The sequence below is a fragment of the Gouania willdenowi genome, chromosome 7 (assembly GCF_900634775.1).
Source record: "Gouania willdenowi chromosome 7, fGouWil2.1, whole genome shotgun sequence".
Taxonomy (NCBI): Eukaryota; Metazoa; Chordata; class Actinopteri; order Blenniiformes; family Gobiesocidae; genus Gouania; species Gouania willdenowi.
The window spans coordinates 16,853,880-16,877,009 of record NC_041050.1 but is presented as its reverse complement, the minus strand read 5'-3'; the positions used below and the strand labels follow the sequence as shown (position 1 = coordinate 16,877,009).

Genomic DNA, 23,130 nt, shown 5'->3' with positions numbered 1-23,130 from the left:
ACTCAGTGAATTAACCTTTGACCCAAATGAGCAGCAGGATGAACAGAGGGGAAGATAACCTCTGCTTGCATTGAAACCTCGCTTTCCCTTAATGAAGAAGCAAGCAGGCACAAAAGAGAGGCTTTACAAAGGGATGTGAAGATTAATGTGTTTTTCCACTTTTGTGAGGTACGACTGGTGTGGTCTAAATCTGTCTAAATCATTTTTAATAGGATTGGAACATGAAAAACTTATCACACTTTTCAAATCACCAACATTGTACAGAACAGAAGGCATTACTGCGTGTTGTCATTGAGGGATTCCTCGTGTCTTGGATGTATGTATTCATTATTTTTGTTTGTTTCGTTGATCATTGGTTTGGGTTAGGAGCTCCTTAGATCAGTCAAACAGCACAAAGGCAGGAGGATGTAACCTCTGAATAAAGACGTCAAAGAAACATTTAAAAAGCAACTTCAAATGAAGAATATCTTATTTAAATGAATGATTAAATGCTTTTTTTTCATTAATTTTCAGAATTCACAAAAACTTAAATCACATTAATGGACATCTGTTATTCTGTGTGTTACCTCAAGTTTTTAAAGGGACAGGCAGGTAGGTAAGCAGTTCCAAATGATAAGCTAAAAAATAAAAAAAGCCCTGTTCTTTGACATTACGCAATCACACATGAAAAACAGTCACACGGACACAGCTAATGTAGTTCCACAGCATACCGTAATTCCGCTGCAATACGTTTTTATCAAGTAGAAAAAGACAGTTTAATAATGCTGCAATCACAAACTTTCAGACAGTGACAGTTTGTGATTGCAGTATTATTCGTTTTTGTGCACTTGCAAACGCCAACATAAACAATAACAGAATGATAGGATTCTTCAAATCACACACATGCAGCTTTGCTAATCCCTCTCCCTCCCTCCTTGCTTTTCCCCTGAGACTCTCTCACACAGAATGTAGCGACCGTAGCTCAATGGTAGAGTGGGTCGTCCAATAACCGAAGGATTGGGGGTTTGAATCCCGCTCTAGCCAAGTCATTGTCATTGTGTCCTTGGGCAAGGCACCTTACCCACATTGCCTAGAGGGTGCCTGAGAGTTAGTGGTGGTCGTAGGGACAGATGGCACACTACGGCAGCGTCGCTTATGTCAGTCTGCTCCAGGGCAGCTGTGGCTATGATATTAGCTGTGGATATGACTGTAAATAAATGACATGTTTTTAATAAACGGGTAAATGTGTGAATTGTATATATTGTAATAGTTGTATGGGGCAAAAGCGAGGCAAAATTAAAGCTGTTACTGTAACTTCTTAAATACGCCTACATTCTGGGTGAACTCATCTTTTAGTAACTCCCTAAGTTGATCATTTAAACCGTAGAAGCGGCGCTGTTAATGATACAGCTGGAGAAGAAGTGATCAGCTCTCTCTTTCTCTCTCTCTCTCTCTCTCTCTCTCCTGTCAGCCTATGGTCAGCGGCTCTGCAGCAAGTCACACACACACACATACACACACACAGATTGCAGTCGCTACAATCACGTTCTGAACGCACCTTCTGAACGTTCTGAACCCCGCGTAAAAAAACAAAGCAAGCTGCGGAATCAAAAACCAGACGTTAGGAACTAATTTCCTATTTGGTGCCAAACCTATCGACCGATAAGGGATTTTCAAAGGCAGATGCAAATACCAATTGTTTTTTTTTTTAATTCAGCCGATGGCCGATATCTAAAGCTAATATTTGAAGCCGATATACTTTTTTTAAAGCACATTGATTATGAAAGACTCATATGATATAAATGTGGGGTCCTTCCGTCAGTGGAGCAGTGGCTGCAGCTGCCCACACGGGTGCCTGGTCAGTCTGCCTCAGGGCAGCTGTGGCTACAATAGTAGCTTACCACCATTAAGTGTGAAGTGAAAGAGTAATGCCTTAATTCTGTAAAGCGCTTTGAATGTCTATGATAAAGTGCTATATAAAATCCAATGCATTAATATGATGATGATTATCATTATTATTATTATCATTATTATTGTTATCAAATATACTTATCCTATTAAGGATATATTAGGATAAGGATATTTGATCAGGCACTATTATATCATATCCTTATCTTATTATATTGGCTTTTTATTTGTAAGACTTCTACCTCTCCCATGGACATGCTTTTATTTTATTAGTAATACTTTTTTTGTTGTTGTATATTCATACATCCAAATGGATGTTTTTTCTGTTCTATCTTTTTTCCTTTAATGGCTACTCTGAAGTGCTGAAAAAAAAAAAAAAGGCCCATGGCCGATCTTGAAAAAAGTCCATACATTGGCCCGTACATCTAGTGTCGACACACCCCCATGAGTTGGCTGACATACCGTTAGTACCTAATTTAATACTGCTACTATTAATCAGTTTAGGTTTTGTTAACATCCCTAATTAGATGCCTTTCCTGTCACAATTCACTGTTTAAATCCTGATCTCGTAGGTACAAGAAAAAGCTTCACCAATGCACCATTGTGGAATCTAATTGCTGCACACTTCAGCTTCCCAAAAAATGTCAATTCACTAATGCACAGGTTTCAAACATCTTACTTGCATCTGACTTTGTTCTCACTGATGATTTCTCTGTTTTTATTTTGGTTAACTAGAATAATGGGGACAATTTTTATCACGTACTACCTAAAATAAAGGAAGAAATTGCATAGTGTTATAAAAGCTTGAGAGACACTGCTGTGATTTAATGTGAAAAAAGTGACTCCCAACCAAGGACAAATGTATGCCTAGAAGTATGGACGCACAATGCTCGGGTTATGTGGAAATAACAATTATCAAAGGAGAAAGACACATTTTTGCACATTTGATAATGTTTCTACTCCAATGATAATTAAATAGGGCACCGTTCTTATTTACTCCAAAAGTTTGACATCTCGCCACTAATGGCTAAAACATCATAAATGCAAAAATAATCAGCCTAATTTCATAGTTGCTATTGTACACCATTATTGAGCACCTTTGTCAAATAACATAGCACCCCATTGCTGGAAACTGCAGTCAGATTCATTGTGTATTTAAATCACTGGTAACTAAATGGGTTTTAAATGACACCTGTGAAATTTCCGACCTCTGATTAACTTCTGAATTCTTTTATTTAGGAAGTAACGTCAGACATAATCATAGAGGTAATAAAAACTACCTGCGGTTCAGTCTCATATCCAGGTCCTCAGAGTGAGTCTGTAATGACTTCATGTTAATATGTTGAGGATTGAAGCAAATATTGGATTCCTCATCATGTCCGTACTGACTAGTCATGGTCACACGGCCTTAGGTGTAATAAGACTCCTGTCATAATGTGAGACATATTGAGTGAACTCCTCCCCTGTACGACTGCTAATTGAAAATACCATGAATCAAGTGGTTCTCTTGAATAACACTGGAGATTAATTAACTATCATGTGCTTCAAACTAAAGTAATTACCAGGAAAGAAACTCTCTGTCCTTGTTTCCTCTCTCTCTCTCTCTCTCTCCCCCTCTCTCTTTTGTTTCCTTTCTTTTCTAATCACCTCACTGGAAATGTTTAGTTCTGTAAAAGGCTTCCTGAAACTGACACTGCATGAAAAACCAAGGGTTGCCGGGTCACACTGAAAAAAGTAGTTACCAGATAGAAAAGATGTATCGCCTGAGAGATTACAAGTTTAAAGAATTTTTGGTTTTTACAGTGTGGTGGTATTGTCATTCATTTACTTCCTATTAGGGGCCTTGTCTTTAACCCTGTACTGAGTGCACACTTTTAAAAAATCCTGGTAGAAGCAAATGTTCTACTCTCCTGGCAAAAAATCTATAACAGATATGGGCAACTTTTATCACATCAGAGGTAACAAAAATGTGATTGTTTGATCCGAGGGCCACATTATCATCATTCATGTTATCATTTGAAATGAACAATATGAACATGGCATTCATGGCATTTTTGTATATTTGTGGTGTTTTGTGTTTTTCGAATGATTTTGTTTATTTTTGTTTTCATTTTGTGTTTTATTTATTTTTGTTGTTTTTGTAGCCATTTTGTTTCTTTTCATGTTTTTGTATTATTTTGTAAAATGTTCTTGTTTTTGTTGTCCTTTTGTTTATTTTTCTTTTAATTACTGTGCATTTTTCTGTCGATTTGTGTGTTTTTTTTTTTTTTTTTTTGTAGTCATTCTGTGTATTTTTATTGTTGTTTTGTGTAATTTTCTGTATTTTATATGTTTTTTTGCTGTTATTTTCTTCATTTATTTTGCGGTCCACACAAATGTAAGGATGGTTGCATGTGGCTCCCAGGCGGCCTGTTGCCCATGTCTGATTTATAATATAGTGATTGTCAGAATAGCTGAAAAGTAGTGGTCCAGTGTTGACTGCTATTATGAACTTTGGCAGACTGTTATGAGAGTTACGCAGGAATGCACTTCCTTTGTGACCTTATTATATAGTCAATCACAGTAGACCATGGCCAGTTATGGAGACCATTCACACACCATACTCTGATGGGTGAATGAGCGTTGGTCCCTGTGATGGAGTCTGGGATTATTGGTGTGTGTACTCTTGTCATTAGCAATGAAATGAGATTGTATGATGGAAATTGTGGCAGCCGGTCGTTGGCTAATGATGCTGGCGAGTGCGAGAGAGCAGAAGTAAACGACTTATTTACATGTCGAAGCAACACAATCTTTAGCTCTCTCCTCTGATCCCAATTCAGGAGGACTCGAAGTATAAAAGAGAGTATAAAGCCGTCTGTACTGGATATGGTTAACTGGTCTCTGCTAATGAAAAACCATAAAAGGTAATGAGTTAGATATTTGTTGTTTGGTGCAAAGGGGAATTGTCCCCTGACCTAGAAATTGAGTTTCTCTTTTCTTTTTTAAACTATTTTCTCTTAAAGAACAGTTTAAATTCCTTTTACAGTGATGACAAAGGCATGGTTTAGCAGCAGTGTAAATCTACATGGTCACATCCAACATGTGTGGCATTGTAGACCTTTGTAGGAACATGATGCTGTATTAAAAAGCAGTCATTCTGTATGCATGCAAGTGTAATGGAGGGCAATTTCAAATGTCTATTGTTAACTTTTTCCTTGATTCCATGCATGCACGCAATCAAGGAAAACATTTTTTTTTTTATTAAAGTGTCTGTGACACAAAATATTGGTGCTGCTAAAGCCAAACATGTTGCTTTTCAGATGCGGTTCGTATTTGTGAAGTGCAAATATTAGGACATCAACCTCTCCTCAGTTTTACCGCACAACTTCGTATTTCCTGGTCTGTCAGGAATGAATGTAGACTTCCTAATACCAAATAATCACAGAAAATACACAAAAGGACAACAGTAATACACAAAAGATATATAAAATAACAGAAAACCGAGTACAACATGAACAAAAACACACAAAATTAACACGTTCACGTAACCTAGGTGATTTCAGCCTGGCGATGTGCACGCTCTAATGACACTAAACGACAACAAAAATACAGAGCAATATATAAAACACACAAAACCCTTAGTTCTTCCCTGTATCAATGCTCAGATTGGGCATTTATCTAAATGCTAGCATGAATGTAGATAATGTAGCCCTTGGGTCACAATCACAATTGTATGGCTACCGCTGTGATAAGTTGCCCATTTCTGATCAAAGGGTACGTTGGAGAAATGATGACAAGGATTGTTTAAAAAATTATCCTTTGTTTTTCTTGTGCTCAGTTGGATTTTGATTTCATGACCAACAGATAAAACTGTGCTGATGAGCTTAATGATGAAACTTGAGGCACATCAGAGTTTAAAGCACTAAATCTACCACGGCTCCTTCTTAATCAGCCCCCTCCTACCCGCACGGAGCGCCTTGGGAACAGATTGAGATCAGTAACATTTTACATAACACAACTTTTGATTGTAATCTGTGTTGTCAGAGTCATGCTGTGTAATCCTATTATTAGTGTCTTTCTCACACAAGAGATCTGCAGCTAGATCTTTGTGTAAAGATGCATCTTATTAACAATCCCAACACGTTTGGTGTGTTTTCTGGTGGGGATTGGTCATGTCCCATCTTGTTTACACAGAGGTATATTTAGATGTATGTAAGGAGAGGAATATAAGTAAAAGGTATATATTATTTAATGTTTGGAAGAGGCTTGTAGCTCAAACCTTTTTCATATCTTTAAGATGGATTCAGATTGTTTGTCTTAGATGTTTCATGATGAAACAGATTTACTGTATATTTATAAATTATTATCGAGGTATCGTCCTTTTTTAAGGTTTGGATGGAATGTTTAAAGTTACAGACTAAATTTGCTCATATTAGTTAAAGGCAAGTGTAGAGCTTTATATAATGATTTAAAAGAGGTTTACGGCTTTGTAGTTGCTTGTTTAGACACTGTGGAATGTGTTAAGCCTAGTTATACTTAGAAGATGCAAAACAAATGGTTTCATCAGTTTAGCAATAAATATTAGTAGTTAAGCAAACAATAATGGTTGATTCATGTATGGTTTTTATTGGCAGGAACACATCCTGTGGCAGACTGTCTATAACTTAGTGATTTTCACATTAAAACAATATTAATGTTATTTCCCTCTGTTAATTTCCTGGTGCCTCTCATTGCGAAACAATATTTTAATACAGTATATTGAAAAGACTGATCTAGTACAAAGTAGATAAAAATAAGTAATAAAATCGATTTTTTTGAGTACAGCTAAATTTAAACTTAAAATTATGTACATTATTTAAAATGTCATTTTGTCCATTGGTGGTAATTTGGTAAATGAGCTTCATTGGTGGCTACTGCATTTTTAAAGTTAATGTCGAAATGTGCTAGGTATTATACAGTGTTACAGACAATAGATATTTTTTTTTGTCTGCAATGCTTTTCAGCTGTATAACCCCAGCTTGACCTGACTGTCATGGTCAGCGACTGATTGCTCTCCCCAGGGCACAGTTAGCACAGATAAAAACTGTCTCCAAGTGAACTGCACCACTTACTTCTACACCTGTCCTCATAAATCCCTCTTTGCTACTACAGCTGTCAATCAGAAACAGAAGCCTGACACTGTGGTCACTAGTATGCTTGTAAGTACAATTTATTGTCTGTCAATTTTAGAGCTTTGGTTAGCAGACGTCTATGAGCTCAGCCTGGCCCAAAGTATTGCTCTGTGGCACGAACGTTTACATTAACGTAATGCTAATGAAACTAATGTTTAATACTAAGCCTTTAGACTACAGTAAGGGACTCACTGGAATGGGCAGATAAAGGCTGATCATTATATCACTGTGATTTGGCTCGGTTTACATTTTGACTGTGCATTTTAAAGCTAAAAACTGGTGTGAAATATCACATCGGTTAAAGAGCTGCTAATTTTAAATGCGCTGTAACATAATGCACACAGTTTTGATGCGTTTTTTTAGCAAAAATGGCAGAGTAAATAAGCAGAAGAGTGAGTCACGGCCTCTGTTGAAAAGGTCAGTTACAAACTTCAGAGTATCACCAATTATAAACTTTGAGTTTGACTTGCCTCAACAGAAGAATAAAACACTGATCATAACTTCTGTAGGGACATTATTCTGTATGGTATAAGAAGGGTAACATAAGCATGAATTGTTTACCACATCATTATATTTGAAATGTTTTATTTTTCTTCTTCAATTTTATTGCGAAGTGCAGCAATGATTTTACCTATTTATTCATAAATTAGTCGACCTGCTTGGTCCGGTTCAGGGTCACGGGGGGTCTGCATTTTATTTTTTTTCCAAGTTTTTCACATTTTTTTTTTTCTTTTTATTAATACATTTTTTCAGAAAATATCAGTTTTTAAACTCCTGTGAGGAAACAAAATAAATACTAATAAAAAAGAAAATCGTAATTAAACAAAAATGTATGTCAAAAACAAAAATGCAATTGAAAATATTGAGTAAGATACAGTTAAAAGGAAGGTATAAACTGTATTGACGTGTAATATTCTGACTGCTCCTTTTTGATTATTTATATTTTTCTATAAATGTGTATGAGAGCAGCATTAATGTCACCCAATTCCCCCTCAGGGATCAATAGTTTACTGAATATAAGCAGGTTTATTGATTAAGTTCTGATCTTAATTTAAATTAACCTAACTTAAATGATCCTGATGACATCATTGCATACCGTAATGATTAGACAAAAATAAATGGACACAAGAATGCATCAGTTATTTCACCACTAGGGGCCAGAACATTTTACAGTATCAGAATCTCTTATTAACTCATTCACTGCCAGCCATTTTAGAGCATTTTGACTGATTTTTAAAGACCCATAGAATATGTTGTACTATGACGATCTAAAATCTGAAACCAGATTCTGAAAGAATAGACTCTACTTTCACTAGAAACACACACCGAACCCAGTTTTTTTTTTTTTTTTTTAATTCTTTAAATTTAAGCAACAGAAGGCCATTGTGATGCTAAACAGTTTTTCTTTATTTGTTCAAAAATAAAATCAATAGTGATAACAATTCTGGCTGAAATAAATAATAATAAACAATTACACAACCCTTCCAAACTGGAAAATGTGTAAAAAGATATTTTAAACAGCATTTTGCAACAAGTACACAAATCAAGTTTTGGAATGATGGGTTTTCTTTATTTTAGAAATGTATTGGCCTTTTTTCTTCTTTTGTCCTCAAATGTCTGGAAAAGGTTGATGAGCACATGTAAATTCACGTATTGATTGCTCGTCTGTCTAAAGACGTGAGAGGAAGCTGTTTTACACAGCTTTGCCCTCTATCTGGGGCCCATAATGTGTCCATCCTTTCACAGATCCCAAAGGAGCTTTCTCTGTTTAGTTTAAACTCTGTGCGGCAAACAATCCACAGCCAGCGATCAATAGTCTCCCCTGCAGGGCATAGAGGTGGCGACATCAATTACCAGTTGGATCAAGTTGATAAAGTAGTGTCCTTTTGGAAATGGCAGTTAGCGGTCTTGTCAGGAAAAAGCTGTCCACAAGAAAATAAGGGGTTATCTTTCCAGATGAACCTCGCATTGAACATTGATCAAGGCAGTCAATTCATAAAAACTGTCAGTTTTATGCATACTTGTTGCCTATGGAGAACTATTTAGAACTATTTTCACCTGTTTTCAACTACCTCAGGATATCTCTCCAAATCTTTTCTTGCGATTGTACTTTAGAACTTGAGCCATAGCTGGGTATTGATGGGGGTGTAACTGGTAATCTCCTGTGTAAAAGTAGACATACTGTGCGCACTAGCATATACAACATTGGTCGTGTTTTATGTATTTCCAATAAACAAATTCAGTTCAATTAATTTGAACTTTATTTGTATAGCACAAATTACAACAGTCATCTCAATGTGCTTATCAAAATATAAAATTCATAATAACAAAGAAAACAACCAACAAGATCCACCTGAACAAGCATTTAGCGACAGTGGGAAGAAACAACTCCCTTTTAACAGGAAGAAATCTCCAGCAGAGCCAGGTTCAGAGATGGCAGCCATCTGCTTCTACTGGTTGGGGTTAGTGAACAGAAGGACCAACAGAACAGGATAGAGAGATAAAACATCAGAGTGTGTCAGACTAGTTGAGCCGTGAACCACAGATCAGGAACTGCCATCATCAGCTTCATGACACCTGAAACAGAGCAGGGAGAGAAGGACGAGGAGAAGGCACTGACTGCAGAAAAATATGATACACTATTATCAATTCAGCCTGCCTTGGGCCTCCCTCCCTGTGGCCTATTCAACACTTATTTTAAAGGTGACAAATCTCTTCCTGTTTATTGGTAAGCTAACAGTGACTCCAAGGTCTGTAAATGCGGCCATTCACAGATGAGCTCATGTCTGTTAGGTTATGTTATGATCCAGTTCTGTTTATGCGGACTGTAAATCATAACCAGCTACATCAGAATTTGAATCTCTTGCCATTTATTGAACCAGTAAATGCGACCGTTTACAGACGAGCCTATGTCCGCTCTAGCGGTTAGGTTATGTTATGATTCAAATAATGTGCGTAAATCTCAAAAACAGCTTAAAAATACATTTTCGAGCAATGTTTTTCTTTAAAATATAACTTACGGGGAGCAGCCAGTCGGCTGGATGTTACGTAGCCACTTTCTGGGGCAGTGTTTTGCATTAGCTTTTACCTTCTTACTTGGATGTTCATATGTTCAGTTTTCTTTGCCACACTTTCTTTAATATTATTTTATTCATCACTACAATCAAACCAAGGATGCGTGTTGAAGGTACGAAGGAGACAGAGAGGATATTCTAGTGATTCAGAGGAGGAAAGTTTGGCAAGAGACATCTGTGATGCCAAATCCAAAACAACCCAGGTGTGTCACTACCAGCCTGTGAAGGAGGAAACATGGTGCCGACCTTGCCTTGATGATGACCATGCAGTTACTGAGTACCCACAAAGACTGATGAAGAATGTTACCTGACTACACCTCTCAGATTGTACCTGATCTTTTGATACGACTTGAAATTAATGTTTGCTCAGGTACCCTTCAAAGAAGGGAAGTATTCGGCAGAGCTATTAACACTGTCTTTTGCATTTGATCTGCATTCTCTGATAGTGTTTCTTTATTGTCAGAGAGAACACTTTTTGATGCATGTGGCTTTTCCTGCTGGAAGTTCTGCCAAAAATGGGAGAGTTGAACTTTTAAACCAGTTATTCATCTCCAGTACTTCACATAAACGGTGTTTGTTAATGGCGGTGACTTCTTTCTATCTGGCAACGCACTCTGTCATGAAGCAAAAATTGTTCAGAATCAGGTTTGATTTACAGTGAGGCATCTTCAAAATCTTCTCGATGATGGAACATTTTGAATCATCATTAAGATGCTCAGTCGTGTTTAAATAAAATAAAAAATGGTGTGGTCCCCTTGAACACCTTACCTTTTTTTTTTAGGATTATAGTTAATGGGTGCATTGCATCTCACTATGGACAAGGAACATCTTGGATGAAAATAAGCTGAGTTGAAATCACACTGTTTAATTTATACTTGCTCATTCAGTCAACGATTACACTGATTAGTGTGATGAATATTTCTCTTATTTATGCAGATAGTTTTCTCTTGTATCTCCTTTCCGAAGCATTTGTTTGTTGGATATTTCAGAGGGATTTTATGTTCTGATGGTAATGTCACTGTGTATTAGCACAGTCTAAGAAAAGGTGACGTTGGCAGGTGCCTCAGCCCTCAGTTTTCTAGGCTCTGTTCCTGTGGGTAAAAACACAGCAGGTCAAAAGCAATTGCACAGCGAGAGCCGACAGCAAACACGACCCCTTTTAAAAAGCAGAAACGGGATTGATTCTTGCACTCTTGTTGCTTAGAAACCGCAAACCCATGTTGAGAGGGAATATTGACCTCTTGTTGATAAAATCCAGTTACATTTGGTGCATTTGGACACTTAAACATGCATGTATTTTTCTTTTCCAGTGGCAAAGTGCATAGCATGTATCTGGGACTTAAAGGCACTGTCCCTTTTTGTTGCTAATTTAGTCAATTACTATGTTTGTAGTATTCTTTGCTTGCTAAATGGCCCCAGAGCTGCCACAGGCTAATTTCTATCACGAAAAAAAGCAATTCAACCACAGTCAAAAACTGTTCAGCTAAACCCCAGCAGTGCTTAAAATGAAAATAGATTTCTGAATTTCATCAACAGTTTCTCGTCTAGTTTGCCGCTCCATCTCTGAGTATCCACACTCAGCCAGCTGCGTGCTGTAATTGCAAATTATCAAGTGCTAATCGATTTATTCATTCTGAAAGCTGTGGGTGTGAATGAGCTGAGTACTGGCTGCCTCTGAGGCAGTTACATAAGCAGAAATGATGCTCGTAGGTCACATTAAGACCATGCAAAGTCAGCCTGTCTGAGTGCTGGAACACGATGATGTGTAGGAGGCCTGCCTCGGTCGGCACCAGCAGCGGATCTTGTTCTTATGGTATCAGAATACCTGAAAAGTGTATGCCTTTTAGGCAAAATAGGAACAACAATCATTTACTGAAGTGTTGTGTTTTTACTCCCTCAGAGCACGTCTCCTCAATCATTGCATCTATGCTGAGGAATCTGAAATCCCAACAACGAAGCAGGCTACTCAACAAGTTTACTGAGAACGACTGTGAGAAGGTCAGATATCAACATTTTTTTCCGAGTTTCTTTCTACTTGCTTTCCCTTTAGTTTGCCTGTTGTTGATTGACAGTTCATTACATCATCTAGAAACTTATTTTTGGTTTGTTTTTTTACTCTTCAATAGTAGTAAATATTTAATCCATAAATGTGGTAGAGCTGAATTAAAAATTGTAATTCACCCAAGAGATGTTAGTTACCAGTTTTTATCAATGTTGCATCGACACATCCCATAGCTTTAAACATAAAAGGCACAATACAATAAAAGGAGTTCTTGTGGACGTAGTCCACTTTATGTTACTGAATTTGAAAAATGAAGGCATTACCAAAGCTCAGGTCATCCCTGCAGGTGAAATACTTTGTCTGCGACGTGCGGCTTCAGTCCATTTGAATAGGACGGGCGTCTTTTGAAGCTATCTGTCACACAAATCAAATGGGAATGACTTTCATGGTGCTGAATGGTTCTCAGGTCACTTTTCCATCCATCGACTCTTTTTTGGCCCCTTTTAAGCGTCAATTCAAACATCTTTGGCCATTTTTCTTTTTCACTTTGCTTTCTTGTCCAGCACCACTTTTACCTTTCTCTACTTCTGTTTCTTTTTCACTCCAGGTTGATCGACTGATGGAGTTGCATTTTAAGTACCTCGAGGCAGTTCAACAGGCTGACAAAAGAATCGAAGGGGAGAAACATGTAAGCATCTTTTCTTTTAGCCCTGCTTTTTTCTGGCTCCCATCTGGTCCTTTCTTTCTTTGTCACTGACTTCATTTCATGTGTCTTGTTCGACTCATTGATTCACATAATTGCAACAGCAGTCTTTCTCAGATTGTTTGACGTTCTTTAGTTCAAGGGTAAGACGTGTTATCTTTTAAAGCAAACCTGAATCCTGTGTTATTTCCATGTCAATGACGTTATACTGTATATTTGATCAGGGCACAGGAACGACCTTGCTTGACATTGAGCTTGAAAAATCAAAAAAGTATTTTTTGCACGCAAAGAACTTTATCACTGTTATTACATTTTTATTATTTTAACTAAAATATTTACGGTAGCTTAATTTGCTCGAATGGGACTCCATTAACAGTATTAAGTACTTTCCACATTCCTCGAATGTCATTTCTCTTACTTTTAAGAATTGTGGTCTAATGATATTGGTTTATTTATTTTTATGTTTTTTTTATACTTAATTTCTGTCTCTTTTGTTCTATACGTAAAATTCTGTCTATATGAATCGTTTTACTTTTTGCATGCGTTCAATAGAACTTTTGTTAGCCATGGTTTTTATAATCTTTATTGCACATTGGGCTGCCCATCTCACTGTAGCGGGAGGGAGGGGCTGCTGCCTCAGGGGGGTGCAGAGTGTTTACGACAGTGACATAACCAAAAGGGACCTTTAGGGGGAGTGCTAAGCGCAAGTTACTTAGTTCTGCTTTATAACTAAAAGTTATTTGTTGAATTGGTGAAAGTAATGCTAAATGTAGTTACTCATGCTTGGCATATATATATACAGTATGTATGTGTGTGTGTGTCCTCCACTAATAAATAATCACACACACTGTATAGACAAGGAGTAATGTTTTATCCAGAAGATTAATTCCAAGACACACTTTTTAAATTTAAATGAGGTATTATGTGGGACCTGCAGTAATATTGGAGCACACACAGAGGACGTGCACACACTCGCTCATGCGGAGGATGCACACATTTAATCGAGTCGAAAAAAGAAGGCCCGGCCAGAGAGAACGCGGCCCAAACCTGCCCGACGAGAATAAAGACAATGTCTCTTTAAGCCTTTAAGTTTCAATCAGACTTCTATCAATTTTCTTGAGAATTTCATCCAAATCCGTTCATAACTTTTCAAATGTGTGTGCGTGCATGCATTCGTTCATTCCAATATTACTTCAGTTCCCACATAATACCTCATTTAAATTTGAAAAGCTTGTCTTGAAATCAGTCTTTTGGGAAAAAAAGTGGGGAACTAGGGCTGTGTTCATGAGGCTGGTGGCAGAGGGAAATAAACTGTTTTTGTGTCCGGAGGTTCTGGTCCTGATGGACAAAAGCCTCCTTCCAGAGGGGAGAAATTGAAACAGTTTGTGTCCGAGGTGGGAGGGGTTGGCCACACTCTTCCCTCAGAGTCCTGGAGGCGTACAAGTCCTGGAGGGAGGGCAGATTGCAGCCAATGACCTTCTTTATAAAGTGGATGATACGCTGCAGTCTAGCCTTGTCCTTGGCCGTAGCTACAGCATACCAGATGGTGATGGAGGAGCAGAGGATGGACTGGATCAGCATTTTTCAACCACTGTGCGGCGGCACACTTGTGTGCCGTGAAAGATCGTCAGGTGTGCCGTGGGAAATTATTCAATTTCACCTAATTGTTCTTGTGTGCACCTTTCGCTCTCTCCCTCTCTCTCGCTCCACACTGTGGGTGAGAAGACGGTGCGCGCTCACGCACCGTGACGGTGCCGGTGCGCGCTCACGTTGAGCGCAGCAGTGTTTGTGGAGCATGCGCTGACAGACTGTGCCTTGTTTCCCCTGAGTTTCCCGGCTTTAGTAGTGCATTTCACTTTCACACTTGATACCTACTCACCTCACCTGCTACTCTCCTGTGTACCGCCTTTGTGTGTGGACGTGGGGGTTAAACCGGTCCATTTCCGGAAAGCCCATTTCATAGTGTATAATGGCGCGCATGTAAAATCATGTGATGTGGACTGAACTATTTTCCAGGTGTTAATCGAATTATATGATAGTTGTGCTATTTAGATTTCATTTAAGAGGTATAAAGATAGTTTTTGTTTCAGTTATGTTTACGTTATTTTTTTTCTTTTCTTTTGTTGTTCATTTGATTCCTATTAAAAATACAGAGTTACTGCAGATTGTTAATATAGGCTACCAAGTTTTTATTTATTTTTTTTACATTTTTGGTTAGTGGTGTGATTTTTTTTTTTCATGAAAGGTGTACCTTGGCTAAAGAACGGTTGAAAAACGCTGGACTGGATGATGGAGCTGTAGAAGTTCACCTTCATCTTTGTTGGAAGACTGAACTTCTTCAGCTGCCGCAGGAAGTACATCCTCTGCTGAGCTTTTTTGATGAGGGAGCAGAACGTCAGCTTTTGAGGTCGTGGGTGATGAAGGTCCCCAGGAAGCAGAAGGACTCCACAGAGCTCACTGTAGAGTCTCCCAGGGTGAGGGGGGCTGGGTTCTTCCTGAAGTCTGCTATCATCTCCTCTGTCTTTAAAACGTTGAGCTTCAGGTTGTTCTGGCTGCACCAGGACACCAGCCGGTCTGTCTCCCACCTGGAGGTGGACTTATCTCCATCAGAGATGAGGCCGATGATGGTCATGTCGTCCGCAAACTTCAGGAGCTTGACCGACAAGTTAGAGGAGGTGCAGCTGTTATTATACAAGGAGAAGAGCAGAGGTGAGAGAACACAGCATTGAGGAGATCCATTGCTGATGGTCAGGGAAGCAGAGATGGTTTTTCCCAGTTTCATATGCTGCCTCCTGTCTGACAGGAAGTCTGTGATCCACCTGCGGGTGGAGTCTGGCATGTTCAGCTGTAAAAGCTTGTCCTGAAGGAGAGCTGGCATTATTGTGTTAAAAGCAGAGCTGAAATCCACAAACAAGATCCTGGCGTAGGAGCCTGAGGTTGAAGTGGAGATCCAGGTTTACAGCATTGTCTACAGACTTGTTGGATCTGTAGGCTAATTGCAGGGTGTCCAGGTGGGGGTCAGTGATGTCCTTGATGTGGGAGAACATGAGGCATTCAAAGGACTTCATGACCACAGAGGTCAGAGGGACGGTCTGTAGTCAGTAAAGGTCCAGTATTATGCTTTTTTCACCCATTTCCATTTGTTCTAAGAATCCCAACAGCATAATATTTGAGGTTCATTTTCCCAAACTCGCCTATTTTCTGGAATTTCTGCCCGCTGACAAGTCACTTTCAGAGCAATTCTCAAAACGGGCTGTAGACGCTATCCACGCAACAGCTGATCACTAGAGATTATATTTTTCTATCCACACACTTGTTATTGTTTTCAGCCAAAAATCTGCACTTTACAGTAAAAACATGGCTATTTAAGTGGCTATTGTGATTTTGACCTCTCAGTGGCTGAACATCCTTTTCTTCCTCTTCCTCCGCAGGGACACACACATCAATATCCTTATTACAAAACCACACCTTGATAGTGATCTGCCCCAGGATACACCATCTATCATTCACAAACACAGCTAAACCGCCTCCTTTCAGCTTACAGCAACGTCGTCTTGTCACCGCGTAAAGGTTGGAAGCCGTCCAATTCTAAAACCGAGTCCAGTGTTAGCACTGTGAGCCACGAATCTGTAAACATCCCTGCGCGTCATTCTCAGTTCACAAGGGATGTCGGGTCTCGCTGTATAGGCTGGTGTAGCATTAGCACAGAGTGCTAACAGGTGATGGGTATAAACAATGGCCGTGGCCCAAGCAGTGAATCCCGACACGATCGCAAAAATTGCAGACACAAGCAGCAGAAAAAGTAGTGCAGTTTGGGCATCCAGTAGTGCAGTTTGCATTTACATATATGGCAATAAAGTCTAATATATATTCTATATTAAACCACAGTGTTTTAGCTGTTAGATAGTTTGAAAGGGAGAAGCTCACATTCTTTTAGTATGTCATTGTCGAGCTGTTGCTTCAAAACTACAATCAAAATAAAGGCGAAAAAAATTATCATTTGTGGTCTTCTGTGTTACAGCCAACAATAAAATGTTTGTTTTGTGTTTTTCCCGATAGACATGATCGACGTGATACGTCATGTTTGACTTCTGTCCAATCCGAGCCTTCCCAACCCCCAGACCTAAAGCAGAATTAACTAAAGCCGAATAAACCATGTAAGCCTCATTTCATGATTTACTATTATCATGTAAACACGAAGCAGAACACTTTAATGCTGAATGATTGAATTCAGAATAACTAATTCAGGCTCACAGGATCCAATCCGAGGCTTGTCTCCATGGATGGGTCCTGCTAACGCTCTGGACTGAGGAAGCCAGTGTCTTCTAAACTGTTCTTCATCTGACCTTCTACTTACAGCTAGTGTTAATTTTGACAACAAGTTTCTATCTAGTTTTAGTTACACTGTTGTGTTTTGGATGAAATGAGACAGAGTTTTAGGGTTGCTGGTTAGATACGGACACAGGGTTTATTTGGTCTATGGGTTTAGGAAACAGACCGGTCCGGGATTCAGAAGTTTTAATGTGCGTGTCACAATTCATCTGTTGTTCTGTGCGCTCAGGCTTTTGTATGTTGTTGATAGTGGTCGTCATGACAATGACAGAGCCTCCAAGAAGAGACAGTGGTAAATGCTATCAATACGATGGTATCAGGTTTCCTTAGGGCAGTCTGACCAGAACTGACCAGGAGAGATTCTGTAATCACATCATACACTCTTTTGACTAAAATTCATTTTAGTTTTAGTCAAAATGTAGTCATCAGGACTATTTCCATTTTAGTCAACTAAATGACATTAAGATTTTAGGGAGCTCGTGGTTGTGTGTACATACGACTCCCTTGTAGTAAATACGCTCTGTGGCTGCGAACTCTCACTTCGGCAATGAGTTGAATCAAATGCAGTCAAGTGAAGAAGCTATGACTGCAAATGCGGAAGTGGCACTTTTTCAAAATATAGCTACCAGAACATACATAAAAATGAAATGAAATTATTTTTTTAACTGCCTGGACCGGTGGTTGGAGACCGTTGTCCTAGATGATCAGATATCATATTGATGCAGTCCAGGGATCAGAGGGTCTTTTAGTTTTAGTAGATAATCTGTCCCAGCAAAGAAAGAAGAAAGTGACAGATGGATGTAGAAGACCATCCCTGGGTGGAGTGTCTTGCAGTATATCAACTTTCCAAGGAATGGGAAGTTAGACAGCTGTGTCTAAAGCAGGGTTACTCAAATACAAATCTTAAAAGTCCACAAATTGTTTTTAACGAGTGTGTGCGCATGCGTGCACGTTGATATATGGATGGTGAGAGAAGGTAAAGTGACAAGGATGTAATAGTTTTAATGCAGAGTCTGAAGATCCCTCTCCTTGAAAAAAGTGAAGTAATGGTCCTTCTATTTAAGCAACAGCAGAATGGCCGAGAGAGAAATTTGACAGTGAACTAAGGACCACCTTGAGTGAAAGAGGAGTCAATGATAGGGAAAAAGTGTTGGAGGAGAAAGATCAACTGAGATTTCTATCTATAGATGACAGAAGATGAATTTCTCAGACAGAAATTGGGGTTAGCTCAGAAAAGGCCAGACTGCTTGTCATTCCTTCTCTTTCTTTTTCTCTTTACTCCCCCTTTTTCCCTCTCTCGTCTCTTCCACAGGATCGTAAGTGTGTGTTAATCTGCTGATAAGCTGCTCTCTATGTGTTGCTATCTCTGAAACCATATGGTTGGCCTTCCCAAGCCAGGAGCCAAGATGTCATTGGTTAAATATTGGGCACTTAGTGATGATAACAATTTTTTTTTTTTAATTTCTTAGCATTTTTAATTGTTTACTTTGAAATAAATGCAGGTTTAATCATTTATGTAGGTGTCAGTGTGTAGGTAGTAGTGGGACGATACATGAAGTCCATGATATGATACGATAGACCAGAGGTCACCAAATGGCGGGCCACAGTCCAGGTTAGGACCCACATGACATGCAGGGGGCTCCCTCCGGACCTTGACCTACAGAAAAACAGGGGTTATGACTTAATACTTAATGTAGCGCATTTATTTTTAGCCTGTGGAGCTATTCTAGCTTTTACAGTAGTGATCTAGCAGACAAGGAAACGCTCAAACCAATTGCATGCAAGTTCTGCCGTCCCACGCGACATGGCTCAACCAATCAGGTTTGAGGTGCATGTCCATCAGTGAACATCACACATTTTGCACAATATTTATAAATAAATTCCTGCTAAGGTTTATAAATGAACTTTTGTAAATTAAGAGCTCAGTCCTCATGTCAGTGATTTTCATCTGGGCAGACTTCAAGGCCGACTCCCATAAATCATGGATATTATTCAGTTCTTTCAATGAAATAATACAGGAGTGTGAACGTGAGATGAAACAGAATATCAACCAGATGGAGAGAGGTCAAAATCTGCGTTCACTCTCATTTAGCTGCTGCCTTTCCTTAAAAAATGTAACAAATCCTGCTTTTAATAACATGAAAAATATTCTGAATGAACTATATTTTTGAATAACTTATTCTATGGCAAATAGAGAATAAAATAACTACCAATTCATCATTAGTGTCAGTCTATTAGACAGCACTCTATTCAAAATAAAAGCAAACAATACTATAAATAAAAGCTTAGATTTTTTGTTTTAAAAATTCCCAAATTCTGAGTTGACTTATTTCTGCGTCAGTTTACATATTTCCATTTTGTTTACGTTATTTCATCTTTCCTGAATTAGATGCCATTGCTGGCTTTGAAACTTACCCAAATCGTGCCAAACATGCTTAATACAATTAATTAACTAAACTATTGTTCATATTTCTTCTTGTATTTGAGGTGAATGCAATGTAATCAAGATTTCACATCTGTCCGTTTGCTAAAGTTGCTACACTTTAGACCAATTCATTTTAAAGTGGAAAATTGCATGTAAATGTATAATGATGTCCCAAAACATGTCGTTGAGGGTTTAGCCCGTGTCATATAGCATTTCCATTTCAGAAGGGGATGTCCATCATATAGTGTTATATTACATTAGATTTTAGCACGAGAATTGACATATTTACATTTCTTTGCCCCCAAACTCCCGTTAATGATGAAAAATTGCATATAAATGTACTGTATGATATTGTTCCTGAAACATCCATGTAAGAGTAGTCTGTGACATTTCTGTGCAATTTCCGTTTGAATTTGTTTAAAACAACTAAAAAAAACGATACGATTTCATTCAATTTTTTCTGTTTGTTTTGCGCGACAATGTTTATTTTTTAAATTGGAAATCCCGTTTATCTTTAACAAAACTAATCAGCAGAAAAGATGATATGCCTCATCAGCCCGCCACCATACAAAACCTTAATGAACTTTTAAAGCTGTACATTGTCTGATTGTTTATTTTTTTATTTTCACTCTTAAACATTTTTTCAGTTGCTGCAGCAAATTGGTTTTTCAAAATGTATTGTACAATGTTTGTTTACTTATGTTTTCCAAATGTCTGCTTCAAAAGAAAAGATGCCTTTTCACTCCCGCTGGAAACTGTCTTAGTGCTTAAATGATGTTTTTCTTTGTGAATTAAACCGCTCACAAAATGCCACGTAACATTAAATAAGGTGATAAAGTTGCCAGCTCTTGGGCTGTTGTTTTATCTCTCTCCACCGTACCTTTTTGTTTCTTCTACTTAAGCTTGTTTTAAGGGGCAGTAAGCAAAATGTTATTCCTCTGCACCACATTATCCACAGATTTCTCAGGAGGATATCAAAGAAAAAGCTGCTGCGGCTCTTCCTCCGTGTCTCCAGCCCAGCCCCCTTTTAATAAGCTCCTTATTTTCCTCCCACCTTGGTGTCTCTCTCTTCTGCTGTCTGTCTTCCCCTTTATTCCCTCACTCTGCTCTGTAAAGCTGCTTTTTCTGCCCTATATTTGTCATTTTTAACTCACTTTCTCTCCTCTGAATCCTTCCTGCCTTTTACTCACCAACAGCATCATTCTCTTTCATGGTTCCCCAAGTGTCTCTTGTTTTTGTGCCCTAATTAATCTATTCTCTCTTCTATAAAAATACACGGCTCCTCCTGCTTGCTTGAGACCTAATCTTTCATAATTACCCCTAATGGCATTACACCTGCCTTCCCTCCTTTCACTTTTTTTGTTGCTCGTTCTTTATATATTTTTTTCCTTTCCCATTTCGTCCTCTTTTCCTTTCCTATCAAATCTCCCCTCAGCTTTCAGCTCTTTGGTAGCCACTCTTTGAGATTGATGAAGCTCTGCAAAACATGATGAGGCCGACCTCAATACTGTAAAACGCCTGAGTGCACTCCCCTAGCCCCACGAGAACCCGGTCGGGTTGTGTCTTACAGGAGCAAGGCTGAGTGTGTGTTTCTGCTGCTAAGCTGTTACAGGAGTCTACCAATGAATAAGTTTAGCTGAGCTCTGCTGACGGTGGACCTTTTCAAGGAAATTGGTGTTAAGTTGGAATTAGTTTAGCTTTTCGATTTATGCATTTAGAGTTGTTCACAGCTTCTTTTTCTTCCTTTCCCCACTGTTCATTTCCTGTAAAATCCACTTTGCTTTAATAGCATTTGTTTTGTGTGACATCTTATTTATCGTCCTGACACTATTGCTCTTTCCTCACTCAGCTGCATTTTATCACTCGCTATTATTGCATTTTCTTTTATCCCCGCTTGTTCCTGATGATGCCATGTTAATACTTCCTGCTTCTCAACTGGTTCACCGAAGTCAGATTATCTAACGTCAGTTTCGTAGGTATGAAGCCTCAGGTGTGGTTTATAGATTACACGAGGGCTGAAGGGTTTATATCCACTCTTTGGAATGCTTATAGATTATATGTGACAGTTTGTGCATTTGGCAATGAGGGAAAAGCACATACAGATACATAGGTAAACAGATTAGACCGTAATAGGCTTCTCATACCTCAGTTTTTCTTGATGTTATTTGCCAGAACAATCAGGACAGACTGAAAACTGCAGGGTGCAGGTCGGTATATTTCATCCACATCAAACACGCACATTTATGTGTTAATGGACCTCGCTTTGCACACTAATGTTCAGTCATGTTAGAACAAGAATGAGCCATCCTCACAGTGTTCTAACAAAGTTGAGAAATGGAAATTTTCCCAGATCTCTTAGTATATACTGTATATACATAAGTGCATTTACCCCGTCTTAGAAAAACTAAATTGTATTTGTATATTTAGCAACCATAGTGGATCTTTGTGTGTTTTAATTTATTAAGTTTTCATTTTTGTTCTATTTTTATGTGTGGTAACACCATTCCAATTTTATTTTATGACTGTGTACAATGACAATAACAAGCTATTTAATCTAATCTATCTAATGCTGAAACCTTGAGACTCCCTTTCACCAACTCTTTAAAAACACTCACACATAACATCCACTCCTTTACCAAAATCAACACTTTGGACAGTACTTTTATACTACTGATGTCAAACCAAGTTAAATCAGACACTTTGCATTAGACTTGGGAATGTATGGCTTGGATGCAACTTCCACTTTGTTATAATACAATTGACAGATGACTATAGATTATTGAACTAGGAGGTAATTCCCTGACTGCACTCATGTAATTTTACCATATACCACACTGGCATACATTGAGCTCCTGAGAGCTAACCATTTTTACATTAGTGTTTGTAGACGCAATCGGCACACCTTGGTTCATGGTTTTACACACCTTTATTCAATAATAATTCAATTCAACTGTATTTGTATAGCGCAATTCATAACAGTCATCTCAATGCCCTCATCAAAATGTAAAATTCATAATAAGAAAGAAAAAACCCAACAAGATCCACTTGAACAAGCATTTAGCGACAGTGGGAAGAAACAACTCCCTTTTAACAGGAAGAAATCTCCAGCAGAACCAGGTTCAGAGGTGGCAGCCATCTGCCTCGACTGGTTGGGGTTAGTGGACAGAAGGACCAACAGAACAGGATAGAGAGATAGAACATCAGAGTGTTCCAGACTAGTTGAGCCGTGAACCACAGATCAGGAACTTCCATCATCAGCTTCATGACACCTGAAACAGAGCAGACAGAGAAGGACGAGGAGAAGGCACTGACTGGAGAAAAACATGATACAGTATTATCAAGTCAGTCTGCCTTAGCCTTGTGGCCAACTCAACACTTATTGTAAAGGTGACGAATCTCCTCCCATTTTTTTGTAAGGTAACAGCGACTCCATGGTCTGTAAATGCGACTGTTCACAGATGAGTCCATGTCCGCTCTCGTGGTTTGGTTATGTTATGATTCAGACCTGTTTATGTGGACTATAAATCATAACCAGCTACATCAGAATTTGAATCTCT

At 38.6% G+C, this 23,130-nt stretch overlaps 1 protein-coding gene across 1 annotated transcript in view; it reads left to right on the top strand.

Annotated features, from left to right (window-relative positions):
- ctnnbl1 (catenin, beta like 1) overlaps positions 1–23,130 on the top strand; it is a 71,973-nt gene that overhangs the window by 31,004 nt on the left and 17,839 nt on the right. The window contains exons 12-13 of the mRNA XM_028453526.1: positions 12,012–12,109; positions 12,721–12,801. Of these exons, the coding sequence (XP_028309327.1) occupies positions 12,012–12,109; positions 12,721–12,801 (179 nt within the window). The remainder of the gene's footprint in view (positions 1–12,011; positions 12,110–12,720; positions 12,802–23,130) is intronic.